This window comes from Cricetulus griseus, chromosome 3, assembly GCF_003668045.3.
Source record: "Cricetulus griseus strain 17A/GY chromosome 3, alternate assembly CriGri-PICRH-1.0, whole genome shotgun sequence".
NCBI lineage: Eukaryota > Metazoa > Chordata > Mammalia > Rodentia > Cricetidae > Cricetulus > Cricetulus griseus.
In genome coordinates this window covers 57,765,404-57,782,840 of record NC_048596.1, presented here as the reverse complement: position 1 = coordinate 57,782,840, position 17,437 = coordinate 57,765,404, and the positions used below count along the sequence as shown (strand labels likewise).

At 46.6% G+C, this 17,437-nt stretch overlaps 1 protein-coding gene across 2 annotated transcripts in view; it reads right to left on the bottom strand.

Annotated features, from left to right (window-relative positions):
* Positions 1 to 17,234, bottom strand: part of Cars1 (cysteinyl-tRNA synthetase 1) — a 53,325-nt gene extending 36,091 nt beyond the window's left edge. The window contains exons 1-2 of one of the 2 annotated variants that reach the window (XM_027408837.2): positions 17,076 to 17,234; positions 2,696 to 2,944 (exon numbers count right to left, since the gene is read on the bottom strand). In XM_027408837.2, the coding sequence (XP_027264638.1) occupies positions 2,696 to 2,944; positions 17,076 to 17,100 (274 nt within the window). In that variant the 5' untranslated portion in view covers positions 17,101 to 17,234. The remainder of the gene's footprint in view (positions 1 to 2,695; positions 2,945 to 17,075) is intronic. The other variant, XM_027408840.2, reaches the window with a different exon arrangement.
* Positions 17,235 to 17,437: the final 203 nt, after the last annotated feature.

Sequence of the window (17,437 nt, the reverse complement as noted above, 5' to 3'; positions counted from 1 at the left end):
CCCATGGTGTGGATGCAGATGAGGGAGGCAACAGCAGCCAGCTGCAAGCAGGAGATCCTTCCTCCAGGTGAGTTCGGGATCCAGTCACAGGCAGCCACAGGCTAGGATGAAGGCAATCCCCAAACCTTTCATCAGACATCAAATTTACTCTCAGCTCACTCTGAGCACATTGGCATCCTTATGGGAAAATCTATGATGTGATGAAGGATTCTGTGTCACTGTCCTTCCTCATAATACCCAGAGGTGACAGCAAAAAATGGAGATGCTGCTGCATTCTCACAGGAAAAAGACATTGCCAAGGGCTACTATGCTGAGGGCTGAAGATGAGTCCCTGTAAAATTTAGGCCACATTCAGTGTTCATCTCTACTAAAGGCTGCCATAGCCCTAAACCTAGTGACAGGCTTCAAGGCCACCTGGCAGAGACACATTCTGGTTTGAAAAGGGGAACAACAGGGCAAGATACACAACAGCCTGCCTTGCACAGGCTCCCTGGGTCAACAGGGCACACACAGATGAGGTTCTCAGGTTATCCCTGAAACTTCACAACCAAGGACCCATAGCAGTGTCAGGGTCCCCACAGCCTCCAAGGTGCTGTCAGCCTGTTTGGGTTTCTTTTGGAACAGTGTCACTCCACATACACACAGAAACTGTCCCACTCCAGGCCAGGCACCATGGTGACATATTCATCATGTTGAAAGGGTCACTGACACAACAGGCAGCTTTGCAGCACAGACAGCTACACTTTGAAAATGGGATGCAAGGGGCTGGAGGTCCAAAGAGGGAGAAGCTCCTGGGAAGCAACAGCCTGCTCCAGGAGCATGAGGTAATGTCAGCAGCTTGAGCCCCAGCTGTGGCCACCTGCCTGGGATGAAGAACTCAGGTACTGAACCTTCCTAAATACATTGCCTTGGCTTCCAGTATGTCTGCTGCTTCCAGAAGAACTGGGAGAAGTAAGGGGCCAAATGGGCCAAGCTCCAGTTCCAGGTGAGAGCTCCCAAGCAAGCTCAAAGCACAGAGGATGGCAAGGTGACAAGATGGGAGAAAGGAGGAGGGGAGGCTGGTGGGAAGAGGGCTGGTTCCTCTGGAAGGGGACCATGAAGGCTAAGAACAACATAGGAATTTTCCATATCTGAGAGGGTCCTTTGCTGCTAAGGCCTCAGCCTTGAGGAGGGGAGGCTGGTGAAGGCAAGATGTGGCATGTTTTATGTAGAGAGCAGCAAGCAGAAGGAATGGTGGGCTGTGCTGGGGAGCAGTGCCTGGAGTGGGGAGTTGTTCTCACTTGGAGATCATACTTTAGAGACACCAGGACAGGGAGAACTCTAATCCTCATAGCTGCACAGAGGCAGACAGAGCTACTATGAATCCAGAGGCATAGTGTGGACACTGGATTCTGGGGCCCGGGCCTGACCAAACCCAGGTAGCCCAGCTCCAACCTGCCTTCCCCTCCAGCCAAGCTTCTGAACGTTTTGTTTGAGGGACATCTGACCTGACACACGATCTTCACAGGCTTACATGGTCCTGATGGCCTCATAGGCTGCTGTGGTACTGGAGGAAGCAGGATAATCCTGTTAGTTCTGTCCTTGGTCCATTCTCCATTTAAAAGCATCCCTCAGAGAAGCCTCGGTAGATAGTGGCTGACTGTATCAGGATACCCTCTCTTCGTGGTCATGAGGCCCCTGAGAAGTAATGCTCTATTGTGTCTACTGGTATGGACAGTGGTTGTCTGTTCAGTTCTTCCCAGGACCATAAAGGAAGCCTAAATGGGTGGCTGCTGAGGCCAGGACCAGGTCCCTCATCTCACTGGAGTTGGGGCATAATGTTCAGGCAATCTGACTCCCTGAGCTTTTTGAAGAAGACACCTGATGCTACATGACACCTGGAACACAGTGCTGGACACAGGACAGCAGATGTCCAGGGGAGACCACTGATGCTGTCACATCTCCCACCTAGGCTGGAATGCTTACTTGGGATAATCCAGAAAATCAAGACACCTTCTAACCCTAGGAGACCCTTCCACACGTTCCAAGTTACCCACCCCAAGTCTGCAAAGCTTCAAGGAGGTCATCAGCAGGGACTAGCATAAATTAGCACTCAGCCCTCTCCACATAAGGGAGAAGTGTATTGTAGCTATGAGAAACTGGGGCTCAAGGGCCTTAGGCAATTCAGAAGGGAGCACCCACAGAAGGGAGCATTTCTATATGGCCAAATCAAGGTGACAAACTATTTGGGTCCCAAGCCAAATCCTCTCCAGTAGTGCCTCCCCATACTAACAACTGTGTCCAGGGACACCAGCAGCACCCACAGGCATGGCTGACAGACAAGAGATTTATGTCTGGTTTTTGAAAGGTTCAATGTCAATGAATAAAGCTCTAAATTTAGTGACATTGCACCTGAAGAGAAACAAATGTAACCTACAGTACTAAAGACAAGAACCAAGAGCCACTACATGCAAAGCATTAACTGAATCCCAGATAGCAGCATGCAGTGTGGCCCTGAAGTGGTCCCTGGTTGTGGTGGCTCTGAGCCCTGCCATTCTGGGTACACAACTTCACCCTACCAGACCCAGCAAGCATGGCATCTGCCCCATGAGAACACTTGACTAAAATATGGAGGTGAGTCTCCAACAGGATATCCACTGTCCTATAGTACCTCATGCCCTTGACCTTGGAGCAGAGGTTCACTGCTGTTACTCACTTGCTTGAAGCCTGCAGGGCTCGCCTCTGCCTTGGGGGCCACCCAGGAGCGCTTCTATGTGTCTGAACCACCGAGCCACGTGGAAGAACCTTGAGTCATCAGTAGGGGCTGAGAGCTGCCTGAACACGTCCACATCTGCCTGGGACAGGGAGTACCCCTGGACATAGCTACGCGTGCTGAGGTGCTGGTCCAGGGCCTGCACCCTGGCTGCCTCGTCACTAATGCTCAGAATGGACCTGTAGTCGGCAGCTGCAAAGACAGAGGGCACAGGACATCAGGCCAGAGGACAGGCAATACATGACATCAGGCAGGCAGGAAAGCAGGCAGAAGGGCACATGATGTCAGGCAAGTGGGTAGAGAGATGCACCATCAGGCAGGCAGGCAGAGGGCGTGGGACAGGAAAAGGAAGAGGTCACAGAATGTCAGGCATGCGCGTGGAAAGCTGTCCAGGAACAAGAGCTAGAGAACTGTGTGTATCAAAGCCCTTTCCTGAATGCCAGACATCCAGAAGAAGAGTGAACACAGGGTGGGCATGCAGAGCAGTGGCTGGCAGGAGGAAGGCAGGGTGACAGTGGCACAGGTCAGATTTCCTCCTGGAACTTATGGAAAGGTTTCAGATGTACACTGAGGTGGTCTGCAGTGCCGTGGGTGCTCTAGATGCCAGGGATTATGTGCTTTAAAATGTCTAACTTTGGGTCAGACATGGTGATGTATACCTTTAATCCTGGCAGGGGCAGAGGGACAGAGGGACAGAGGGGCAGACAGGCAGAGGCAGAAGCAGAAGCAGGTGAATCGCTGGCAGATGTAGTTCAGTGGCACAGTACTCACTTAGTATAAGGCTCTTGGTATGAAGCCAAGCACCACAAAATAAACTTAATTAATTAACGAAATGGCTACTTTTATGCTATGGAGAGGGTAGCAGCTGCAGAGCCCTCTGCACATGACATCACCATGCATAAGCCTGCAGATACTGGAATAAACATGACTTCCAGAAGCAAGACACCACATCCCCAGGTTGTCCAAGCCCACTCGATAGTGCTCAGGGATGCCAGAAAGAACTGCTCCAAGGACACCTGACCCCTTCACTGAGGCACCTAATACAAAGGGTACAATAGTCATGACACCCACCACCCACAACCCTGAGAGTGTGTAGGACTCCAGGGTAAGCTTCTGCATGGGCTACCAGGAAGAAATCTAAGCTCTTATCATGCTGCACCACCACTGACACCACCCACTGGATTCTGTTCCCAAGAACCACTCTGACACCCAATCCCACCCACCTCATCATCCTCCCTGTGGTGAGCCCTTCCCCCGAAACTCCAGCAGACTCCATAGGCAAAGGTGCAGCTCACACCAGTCAGAAAACCAGGAGGATACACTATATCTAGGCACCCAAACCCTACAAATCTCAGCTGAGACACTCTACTAGACCTGAAGATCTGCCAGTCACCAGAACCTTTGGCCATTTGGGCCAGAAGACAACAAAGAAAACAGAAAATAAAGGAACAAAAACACCCTGATATTAACCCACACACCTATGAACACCTGATTTTTGACAAAAATGGATTTTTTCCATTTTTACAATGGAAAAAAGAAAGCATCTTCAACAAATGGTGTTGGCATAACTGGATTCTGACATGTAGAAGATTGCAGTTAGATCCATATCTATCGCCATGCACTAAACTTAAGTCCAAATGGATCAAAGACCTCAACATAAATTCAACCACACTGAACCTCCTAGAAGAGAAGGTAGGTGGCACCCTTGAAAATTGGTACAGGAGACCACTTTCTGAACATAACAGCAGTAGCACAAACATTGAGATCGACAATTAATAAATGGGACCTCCTGAAACTGAGAAGCTTCTGTAAAGCAAAGGACACCATCAGCAAGACAAAACACCAGCCCACAGAATGGGAAAAGATATTCACCAACCCCACATCTGACTGATCACCAAAATATACAATGAACTCAAGAAGCTAGCCACCAAAACACCAAACAATGCAATTAAAAGATGGAGTGCAGAACTAAATAGAGAATTCTTAACAGAAGAATCCAAAATGGCTGAAAAACACTTGAGAAAGTGCTCAACATCCTTAGCCATCAGGGAAATGCAACTCAAAACCACTCTGAGATACCATCTTATTCCTGTCAGAATGGCTAAAATCAATAACACCAATGACATTCTATGCTGGAGAGGATGTGGAGAAAGAGGAACTCTCCTCCATTGCTGGTGGGAGTGCAAACTTATACAACCACTTTGGAAATCAATATGGCGGTTTCTCAGGAAAATGGGAATCAGTCTACCTCAAGATCCAGCAATCCCTCTCTTGGGCATATACCCAAAGAATGCACACTCATACAATAAGGACATACGTTCAACTATGTTCATAGCAGCATTATCTGTAATAGCCAGAACCTGAAAACAACCTAGATGACCCTCAACTGAAGAACGGATAGAGAAAATGTGGTATATTTACACAATGGAGTAATACTCAGTGGGAAAAAAACAATAGAATCTTGAAATTCGCAGGCAAATGGATGGAACTAGAAGAAACCATCCTGAGTGAGGTAACCCAATTACAAAAAGAAAAACATGGTATGTGCTCACTCATTTTTGATTTTTAGACATAGAGCAAAGGATCACTAGTCTACAATCCATACTGCCAGAGGAACTAGGAAACAAGGAGGACCCCAAGAGAAGATTGCATAGTCCCTTGAAGAAGGGGATGGAGACAAGAACCCCTGACCAAACTGGAGCCCGGGGGCAGGGAGAGGAAGGAGAGCCTTCATCCAGTTGCTGTTTGAAACAGAAATAGACACTCACAGCTAAGCACTGATCCATACTACTGGAATTCAGTTGTGGAGAGGGAAGAGGGATGAGCAAAGGAGCCAAGACGGGGCTGGAGAGACCTGTAGAAACAGTGGATCTGACCTACTGATAGGATGGAGACCCTAGTCATAAAGCTGGGGAAACAGCATTGGACCAAACCAAGCCCTCTGAATGTGGGTACCAGCTAGGAGGCCAAGACAGTCTATGGGACCTCTAACAGCGGAGCCAGTCTTTATCCCTAGAGCACAAATGGACTTTGGGAGCCCATTCCCTATGGAGGGATACTCTTGTATCCAGATACAGCAAGGAGGTCCTAGGCCCTCCCCCAAACAATATGACAGACTTTGAAGGTCCTTGGTGGAGGGCCTCACTATCCCTGGAGAGGAATTGGGGGTGGGCGGGGTTGGGTGGGGAACATGGGGGGATGGAAGGGTGAGGGAATGGGGATGGATATCTAAATATGAGTAGTAATTAAAGAATTTAAATTAAAAAACACCCATCCAACCAAAACAAATAGAAGAATCAACACCCAGAGCTATAATCACCCCAAATCCAGATGAGTAAATGCCAATGTGAAAATACATTCAATAACAGAAATATGGACCACCAGAATCCAGTAATGCTACAACAGTTAGACCTGAACACGCCAATGCAGCTGAAGCACAAGAAAATGCCCTTAAAAATAACTTTAAGGCTGGGCATTGGTGGCGCATGCCTTTAATCCCAGCACTCGGGAGGCAGAGGCAGAGGCAGAGGCAGAGGATCTCTGTGAGTTCGAGACCAGCCTGGTCTACAAGAGCTAGTTCCAGGACAGCCTCCAAAGCCACAGAGAAACCCTGTCTCGAAAAACCAATAAATAAATAAATAAATAAATAAATAAATAAATAACTTTAAGAAGATGATAGAGGCCCTTAAAGAGGAAAAAGAAAAATACCCTTAAAGAAATCAAGGAAAAGACAAACAAAATTAAGAAATCAAGGAAAAGACAAACAAAATTTGGAAGAAATCAATAAATCCCTTAAAGAAAGCCAAGAAAAGCCAGGTGGTGGTGGTGCATGCCTTTAATCCCAGCATTCAGGAGACAGAGGCAGATGGATCTCTGTGATTTCAAGGCCAGCCTGGTCTACAGAGCGAGTGCCAGGATAGGCTCCAAAGCTACATAGAGAAACCTGTCTTGAAAAACAAAACAAAAGAAAGCCAAGAAAAAAGCAAAACAAAACAAAAAAAAACATGAAGGTGAAGGAAACGGCTCAAGACTTAAAAATGGAAATAGAAGCAATAAAGAAATACAAACCAAGGGAATTCTGGACACGGAAAATCTAGGGAAGTGAACAGAAACTACAGATGCAAGCATCACCAGCAGAATACAAGAGATGGAAGAGAGGATCTCAGGCATTGAAGATATGATGAAACAGATTTCTCAGTCAAAGAAAATATTAAATCCAAAAGATTCTTAACACAAAACATACAGGAAATCTGGGACACCATGAAAAGGCCAAACCTAAGAATAATAAAAATAGAAGAGGGAGAAGAATCCTAGCTCAAAGGCACAGAAAATATTCAACAAAATCATAGAAGAAAACTTTCCTAACCGAAAGAAGGACATGCCTATAAAGGTACAAAAACCTTACAGAACACAAAACAGGTTGGACCAAAAGAAAAAGTTCCCTTGCCACATAATAATTAAAATACTAAACATACAGAATAAAGATAAAATATTAAGAGATGCATAGGAAAAAGGCCAAATAACATATAAAGGCAGACCTATCAGAATTATACTCGACTTCTCAATAGAGACCCTAAAAGACAGAAGGGTCTGAACAGATGTTTTGCAGGCACTAAGAGACCATGGATGCCAGCCCAAACTACTATACCCCAAAATTTTCAATCACCATAGATAGAAAAAACAAGATACTTCTTGACAAAACAAGATTTAAACAACACCTATCCACAAAGCTAGCCCTACAGAAAGTACTAGAAGGAAAACTCCAACCCAAGGAAGTTAGCTGCACCCATGAAAACACAGGCAATAGGTAATCTCACACCAGCAAAACCCAAAGGAAAACACACACGCGCACACACACACACACACACACACACACACACACACACACACACACACACACACCCCATCACCAAAACCACAAATAACAGGAATTAACAATCACTGGTCATTAATATCTCTTATTACCAATGAACTCAATTTGCCAATAAAAAGACACAGGCTAATTGAATGGATACGAAAACAGGATGCATCCATCCTTCTGCTGCAAGATTTTCCAATCTTGTGGACCTAAGAAGCAAGCTGGTGTAGTTATCCTAATATCTAACAAAATAGACTTCAAACTGAAATTAATCAAAAGATATGGAGAAGGACATTTCATATTCATCAAAAGAAAGATCCATTAAGACGAAGTCTCCATTCTGAACAACTATGCCCCAAATACAAGGGCACCCACATTTGTAAAGGAAACATTACTAAGGCTTAAACCGAACATCAAACCCCACACATTAATAGTGGGAGACTTTAACACCCCACTCTCACCACTGGACAGGTCTGCCAGACAGAAGCAAACACACCCAGGAGGAGTAGATGGCAGGAAAGAAACCAAGGGCTCAAAGAATAAAATAGAAACAAAAAGAATACAAAGAATCAATGAAACAAAGAGTTGGTTCTGTGAGAAAAATCAACAAGATAGACAAACCCTTATACAATCTAATTAAAAGGCAGAGAAAGAATATCCAAATTAACAAAATCAGAAACAAAAAGGGGGCATAACAACAGACATTGAAGAAATCCAGAGAATCATCAGGTTATACGTCAAAAAAACCTGTACTCCACAAAATTGGAAAATCTAAAAGAAATGGACAATTTTCTTGATAGGTACTACATACCAAAATTAAATCAAAACCGGATAAACAATTTAAATACACCTATAACCCCTAAGGAAATAGAAGCAGTCACTAAAAGTCTCCCAACCAAAAATAGCCCAGGGCCAAATGGTTTCAGGGCAGAATGAAATTTGCAAAATTTCAAAGAAGAGCTAACTCCAATCTTCCTCAAACTGTTCCACACAATAGAAACAGAAGGAACACTGCCAAATTCTTCTTATGAATCTATAGTTACCCTAATACCCAAACCATACAAAGGCTCAACAAAGAAAGAGAATTACAGACCCATTTCCCTCATGAACATTGATGAAAAATACTCAATAAGATACTGGCAAACTAAATCCAGGAACACATCAAAAATATCATCCACCATGACCAAGTAGGCTTCATCCCGACATGCAGGGATGGTTCAACATATGCAAATCTGTCAATGTAAACCACTATAAAAACAAACTGAAAGAAAAAAACCACATGATCATCTCATTAGATGCTGAAAAAGCCTTCAACAAAATCCAACACCCCTTCATGATAAAGGTCTTGAAGAGATCATGGATACAAGGAACACTAAACATAATAAAAGCAATAATCAGCAAGATGACAGCCAACATCAAATTAAATGGAGAAAAACTCAAAACGATTCCACTAAAATCAGGAACAAGACAAAGCTATCTACTCTCTCCATATCTATTCAATATAGTACTGGAAGTTCTAGCCAAAGCAATAAGACAACAAAAGGAGATTAAGGGAATACAAATTGAAAAGGAAGAAGTCAAACTATCTCTATTTTCAGATGATATGATAGTATACATAAGTGACCCCAAAAATTCTACCAGGGAACTACTGCAGCTGGTAAGCACATTCAGCAATGTGGTAGGATATAACTCAAAAAAAAAAAAAAAAATCAGTAGCCCTCCTATATATATAGATGATAAACTAGCTGAGAAAGAAATCAAGGAGACAACACCCCTCACAATAGCCACAAATGATATAAAATGTCTTGGGGTAACTCTAACCAAAGAGGTGAAAGATCTGCATGACAAGAATTTTAAGTCTTCATGCCCCCCCACCCTCACCCCCAAGTGGTGGCACATTCCTTTAATCCCAGCACTCGGGAGGCAGAGGCAGGTGGATCCCTGTGAGTTTGAGGACAGCCAGGTCTACAGAGTGACTTCCAGGACAACCTCCAAAGCAATACAGAGAAACCCTGTCTCAAAAAACAAACAAACAAACAAACAAACAAACAAAAAGAATTCTTTGAAGAAAAAAATTAGAGAAGATATCAGAAGATGGAAAGATCTCCCATACTCATGAATCAGTAGGATTAACATAATAAAAATGACCATCATACCAAAAGCAATCTACCAGATTCAATGCAATCCCTATCAAAATTCCAACACAATTCTTTATAAACCTCGAAAGAAAACTATACAATTTCATATGGAAAAACAAAAAACCAGGATAGTTAAGCAATCCTATACAATAAAGGAATTTCCAGAGTTATCAGCAACCCTGACTTCAAGCTCTAGTACAGAACAATAGTAATAAAAACAGCATGGTTTTGGCACAAAAGCAGAGATGGGTCAATGGAATTGAATTGAAGACCCTGACATAAATCCACACACCTATGAACACTTGATTTTTGACAAAGAAGCCAAAATTATACAATGGAAAAAAGAGAACATCTTCAACAAATGGTGCTGGCATAACTGGATGTAGAAGAATACAAACAGATACATATCTACCGCCATGCACAAAACTCAAGTCCAAGTGGATCAAAGACCTCAACATAAATCCAGTTACACTGAACTCGGTAACAAAGAAAGTGGCTGTCATCAAGTAGCCTTGAATGCATTGGCTCAGAAGACCACTTACTAAATAGAACACCAGTAGCACAGACACTGGAATCAACAATTAATAAATTTATTTTAATAAGTAAATTCAGGACTTTCCTGAAACTGAAAAGCTTCTGTAAGGCAAAGGACTTCAATAAAACAAAACAGCAACCTACAGAATGGGAAAAGATTGTCACCAACCCTACAGCTGACAGAGGGCTGATCTCCAAAATATATAAAGAACTCAAGAAACTAGACATCAAAATACCAAATATTACAATTAAAAAAATGGGGTACTGATCTAAACAGAGAATTCTCAACAGAACCTCAAATGGCTAAAAGACACTTAGATCAAAAACACATTAATGACAGCTTATGTTGGAGAGGATGTGGAGGAAGGTAACACTCCTCCACTGCTGGTGCCAGTGTAAACTTGGAAATCAGTATGGTGGTTTCTCAGAAAATTAAGAATCAATCTATCTCAAAACCCAGCCATACCAATATTGGGCATATATGCAAAGGATGCTCAATCATACCACAGGGACACTTGTTCAGCTATGTTCATAGCAGTATTATTTGTAATGGCCAGAACCCAGAAACAACCTAGATGCCCCTCAACTGAAGAATGGATAAAGAAAATGTACATTTATACATAATGGTGTATTGCTCAGCTATAAAAAAATAACGACTTCGCCGGGCGCTGGTGGTACACGCCTTTAATCCCAGCACTCGGGAGGCAGAGGCAAGTGGATCTCTGTGAGTTCGAGACCAGCCTGGTCTACAAGAGCTAGTTCCAGGACAGCCTCCATAGCCACAGAGAAACCCTGTCTCAAAAAACAAAAAACAAAACAATAACAACATCATGAAATCTACAGGCAAATGGACGGAACTAGGAAAAATAATCCTGAGTGAGGTAACTCAAACCCAGAAAGACAAACATGTTATGCACTCACTCATAAGTGGATATTAGCTGTAGAGTGAAGGATAACCATGCTAAAATCCACAGCTCCAGAGAGGCTAAGTAACAAGGAGGTCCCAAGAAGGGACACATGGATTTCCCTGGGAAGGGGAAACAGAAGAGATCTCCTGTGAAAACTGGGGGCAGGGTGGGAGGTGATGGGAACATGAGAGGTTGGGTTGGGTGTGGGATGGAGGGAGAGAGTAATGAAAGAGACGTCCTGCTGGGGGTAGGGGAGGCTATTTCGGGATCAGGGAGAAACCCGGTGCCAGGGAAATGACTAGGAATCCACAAGGATAACCCCAGCTAAGACTCCTAGCAATAATGGAAAGAGTGCCTGAACTGGCTATCTAATGTAACCAGATTGGTGACTACCCTACAGAGATCCACAGCCAAGTAAGTACTGGATCAAGGCTCTGGGAATCCTGTTGAAGAGAGGGAAGGATTGTACGAGGTGTGTGTGTGTGTGTGTAGGTTATCACAAGGGAATCCACAGAAAAACTAACTTGGACTCATAGGAACTCACAGACTCTGAACTGACAGCTAGGGAACCCACATGGGACCAACCTAGGTCCTCTACATATATGTGACAGTGTGATAGCCTGGTCTATCTGTGACTTTATACAGCCACAGGAGCCCAAAACTTCATCCTCCCCTTCAGACCAGTCCAAATTGTGTCCCTTTCCAGAGCAAGCTATCCACCCAGCACCTGGACCCAGATCCCCTCTTATCTGCAGTCTCCTAGCAAACCAAGCCTGCAGTCCGGAATGGCCTTCCCTACTGAGAGAGTCTCTCTGCCTCCCATAAACTGTACCTTACAGGAACACAGGCCAGGCCTCACGCTGGCTCCAGGGAGGTATATGCACCTCTAGGCATGGTGAAGCCCCTAACTTCCTTCACTCTTTCAGTGCCTACTGCCAGGGCATCTTACCCTTTCTCCCTGCTTATTTGCCCCCTCCCCTCACTGACTGCTGCTCTCCAGCTGCTTTACTCACTGTGCTATCTTCAGCATCCAGAATTCAGCCTGGACTTTTTCAGACACTTGGCAAAGCTGTGAGGGCATGACTAGCAGAGGGCTAGCACTGTAGTTATAGCTTTGAGCTCACTGTGCCTTTCTCAGGAAGGACCCAAACACAGAGCCAGCATTGGGGATGGCTAGCCTTCACCCCCATGGATGGCTTGGCTGGAGACTACTACCCAAAGACACAGGGATCCAAGAACAAGAAAGGCACTTTTCACTCAGACCTGCCAACTGCTAAGTAAAGCTAAGCAGCAGACAGATCTTGTCCCCGCAAAGGTGTCAGGGCCAGCTGGGGACTCCCAAGGGCCAGTTCTTCCAGCTCCCATGCCCAGTTTCAGTTTCCCTCCCTTCTTCAAGCATGTGGCTCTCAGGACTCAGCTGTGGGCTTTGAAGAACAGCTCCTTGTTCCAGGCCCTCAGCCACAGGTGAAGGAGCTAGATGTGTGCCTAAGGAGGGCCCTCCAACTGTGCTCTTGTGACTCTACTCCATGCCACTTAGGTGACATTTATAGGCCACCTCTTCCCAGATGAAGAGGCTACACAGGAAGGAAGGCAGCCCCTGCCTCCTAGTCCCTGAGCACCACCAAGCCACGCCCAGGAATACCCCCAAACATTTACTCCCTTCTTGTGTTCATCACTTCTGTTTTCTACTCTAGGCAGCCACCAAGTCCCCTAAGCACCCACACCACCCAGACAACTGCAACACTTTAGAGTGTAGGGAAACAGCACAGGGAAGGAACAGGCTGCAGGACGCTCTGGGAGATGGGCCTAGCCCGCAGGCTGAGCACCTGCCCTCTTCAGACTGAACCACACTTGACACCACCCACCTTGTAAAGCCTCACAGTGCTAAGTGCAATTACACTTACAGAATGCTTTACAAATCTCTGGCAAAAAGCCAGCTCCCCTGCTTGCTGTCATTACTGTAATTGCTCCAGCATTACGATGATTGTAATCACTGAAGAACTCCAGAGGCTCCCTGGAGGAATGTGCCAGACCACAGCATCCCAAAGGCTCTGTGTAAAGCAGCCCAGACCACTGTGAGGGAACAAAGCCTGGCCAGGTGAGCAGGGCAACTAAGAATGTATGAGGTGGTCCTTCTGGTAACGGCAGCTGTGCAGACATTCCTGGAAGAAGCGTCTCGAACAGGTCAGCTTTCTCAAGGGAGCTGGCTGAGCCATTCTCCAGCTGTTCATTACTTGGCAACAGAATTCCTCCCAGGCCCACTCTGCAAACTCGGCCTCACCCCTCACACACCATGCCCAAACTACTCTACCTCCACAGAAGGGCAGGTCACCACCAAGCAGATCTGCAGCTAATCCCCCGAACACACAAAGAGCAGAGCCCTTTGATGGTGGGACTGTCCCAAAGGTTGCCAATAACTAACACAGCATATGGAGTCTTTGCCAAACGGCCATGGAGACTGCACAGGTGCTAGCACTCAGCACAGTGAAGAAGCCACCTCACTTCAAATGACCCACGGTCCTCACATGTGGAAAAACAGCTGGCTCCTCCCATCAGCATTCATACCCGTCTCTGTCCCCTTTCCTCTCTGGGAGCTCTCCAAGAAAGCATTCTTGGAGCAGGTCCCTAAGTTCCCAGGTGGTAAGCCTCCACTTGACAGGGCAACACCATCACTTGCTCCTGACCCTCTTTGTCTATTACTGCCACAATTGCTAGGCTCTCACCTTGCAGATGTCTCAACAATACCCATACCTGCAGATTGCTCCATCCCAGCAAAAGCACCTCTCAGCCTCCTCTAGCAGCTCTTGCTTCTCCTATCCTGTATGTTCCCTATGGGGTTCCCATCCACTACTGCCACCAGGAGCTGCTGCTCAGTGTTCACCAGCAGCTACTGCCGTAACTGACATCCTGGGAACATGAGGGCACAGATGAGCAAGTATCTGTAGCCTTCAAACAGGTCCATTTTGCTCTGCTCTTGTACTTTCCCATACTTGGGAACTGGAGCCAAAACCTGATCACACTAAAAGAATCTTCAGGAGTTGCTACAGTGGTAGCTGAAGTCCCTGCACCAAGGGATTCCTGGCCCTGTCTCTGATTGTGGTAACAGCAGACTCAATCGCTTCACTTGTCTGGTTGTCAGGGTACTCACTGCACTGGAAGGATCACAAGGAACACGGGCACTGTTACAGCTGTGCTGGGACTTTGCTGAGTCAAACTGTGTGTTATGGTATGATTATGAAGACTGTCTGGTTAAACTATGGGAAAAATCAGGTGTCTGAGATGAGCTCCAACTACCACATTTCCTGTAATAAGCCTGCCCTTTGTGCCCTGTGTTACATAGAGCATGAGCCACCTTCTGAGGAAACATGAAGAAAACAGTTGCTCAAATGCTCCCAAAACTCAACTAAAGACCATCTCTGTACTGTGTATTTTCCAGTTCTTAAGTGGTATTATGTTGTTTTGGAGACAGGATCTCATGTAGTCCAGGCTGGTCTCAAACTGGTGATCCTCCTACCTCATCTCCCAGAGTGTGAGAATTAATGGTGTGCCACCACACACAGCTTTGCTGGATTTGTTGCAAGTGGCCATTTTCCCTGAGTTTCTTTTTTCTTTATTTCTTGTTTGTTTGTTTGACACAAGGTTTTAGTATGTATCCCTGACTGGCCCTAGAACTTGCTATGTAGACCAGGCTGGTCTTGAATTCCCAGAGATCCTCTTACTTCTGCCTCTGCAGCACTAGAATGACAGGCACATGCCACCACACCCACCACTGCCTAGTCCTGGACTTTCAAGGAAAAGTGTTGACTCTTGTATCATCTTCCCTAAGGACTTGTGTATCTCCTTTGTGATCTCTGTGGAGATCTTATTTCTAGTCTCTTGTTTCTAATTTGGGGCTCATGGTTCCAGAGGTCTAGATTCCATAACCATCATGGTGGGGAGCATGGCAGCAGGCAAACAGGCATGGCAGGGGAGCAGCAGCTGAAAGCTCACGTCTTGAGACACAAGCAATAGGCAGTGACACCTAACTGGGAATGGCAGAGGCTTTTTGAAACTTCAAAACCCACCCCCAGTGACACACTTCCTCCAACAATGTTGCCTCTTAATTCTTCCCCAACATTTCTATCAACAAGGGACCAAGCATTCAAAAATACGAGCCTATAGGAGCCATTCTCATTCAAACCACACCATACGTACATTTTTACTTAAAAGCCAAAGAGGAAGCCACCAGTCACCTCTGTACAACAGATGGAGGCAGGAGGATCATTTATCGAGATCAAGGCCAGCCTGGGCTATATAAAACCCTATCTCAAATAAAAAAATAAATAAATGCCGCAGAGTCTCATTTCTGACAGACCTGGCTCTTACACACCAGGCACTGTTCCAAGTCCTTCCTACCAGTTCATTCAATGCCTACACCGCCCTCTGAGGCAGGAACCATTCTCCAAGGTGTTGTGAGTATGGGCACAGTTGTAATCCCAGACCTGTTGGGCAGCTTAGGGTACAATGGATGGCCACACTGCTGTGTTACTTAGAAGTCTGGGTAGACTTCTAAGATGTGCTCTGGGTGGCAGATACAGCTGGAATCCAGGCACTCCGGGTTGAGTGGATGCTGCAAATATGAAGGTAGGTACCACTGTCACTAGGCACAGGTTGAACTGCCATGTCATCTGGGTGCCCCACACCACTGGATACTCAGGTAGTCAGAGCCACCTACCTAGAACCCAGCAAGACAACAGGAACAACAAAGCACCACAGGGCACCAGAAAGATCTTGGTATACTCTACTCTGGAGGCAGGCAACTGGGAGGTCAGAACTCACATCTAATTTCTGCCTGCATCACAGAGACTACAACCTACACCAAGTATTCTGTCCTGGAAGGCTTGCTTCTGACCTTTCAGGGTCTGGGCCACAGCCCCTGTTCTTTCTAGAACCCACTTGCTGAAAGATAATGAGAGAAGACACTACTCTTAGAGATCTGCCAAGGTCCAAGTCTCCCCTTGGGTGACTTAAGTGACTGCCTCTAGAAGGAGCCTCCCAGTTGGCAATAAAGTATACAGTGATGCTCTGACTGGACAGGCCCCTGTGGTGACTGATGGCCACACCGGCGATTAAAGCCTTCATAAAGCGCCAAGCTCTTTCATGTATGTGTACACTGAGTTCTTGCTTCCTCTGCCCTACTTCCCTAAGTAGCAACCTAGGGTGGCCTTCCGCCCACCTACTTGGGCAGAAGACCAAAACAATCTTTGGGCCTTTGCAACACCCCCAAAGTCCAGCCAGGGCAGGAGGGTAGGGTGGGGGGGATGAAGTCTCATCGAGGCATCAGCTGGAGACAGGCTATTTGATTCAGGACCATCTCTGAGTATCCAAGGACACTTTAGCCTTAACCAAATCAAGAAATTGAGGTTGAGGAAGGGATGTATGAACAGGAGACAGGTCCCCATCAAGCAGGTACTCTAGCTTCAGGAAGTCAAGGCAACCACCCCACCCCCAGATCCTGTGGCCTGCCTCTGCACACTGAGACCCTGGCCATCCCCAGAGCATTCGTCTGGCACTGCCCACTTGGGTCATGGCTGCTCCCAGTCTTACCCAAGCACTTGTCACCAGAGACCTGGGTTGGCCACTACCCACTTGAGCTCAGTCAACCCCAGATCCCTGGTTCGCCACTGCCAACTCCAGTCCATGCCAAATCCAGATCCCTAGCCTGCCACCGCTCACTCGGGCCATCACTGTTCTCAGAGCCCTGGCCTGCCACAGCCCATTTGGGCCATCGCTATCCTCAGATCCCTAGTCTTAGCACTGCTTCTTGGGCCATTGCTGTCCCCACGGCCCCAGCCTGGCACTGCCTCCTCGAGCCATGCTAGCCCCAGTCAGCCCGCGCCACTCACCCTGCTCCGCGGAGGAACCTGCCATCTCTGGGAATCCCGACCCGCGGCTGGCGCCACAGACTCTTTCCAGAATCTGATGCAACAGCGGCGCCGGAAGTCCTGCCCCACCAGTGGTCTTCCGGGCACGTCCGGTAGCTAGGCAACCGCGGCTCTGACGCCGGCGTGAGGCTTGACGGGAAAATACTCCGGCTCACGCTGCTGGGATTCCTGTGTCAGGGACACTGAGTGGCTAAAGCGGCTAAGAAGCACTGACCCGGGCCACTGCAGGAAGAGGGCTGAGAGGGGCCGGACGAGGGGCCGGACGGAGCCAGGGACCCGGAGGAACGAGGAGCTGGGAAGAGGGGCGGGGTGAAGCGAGTAGA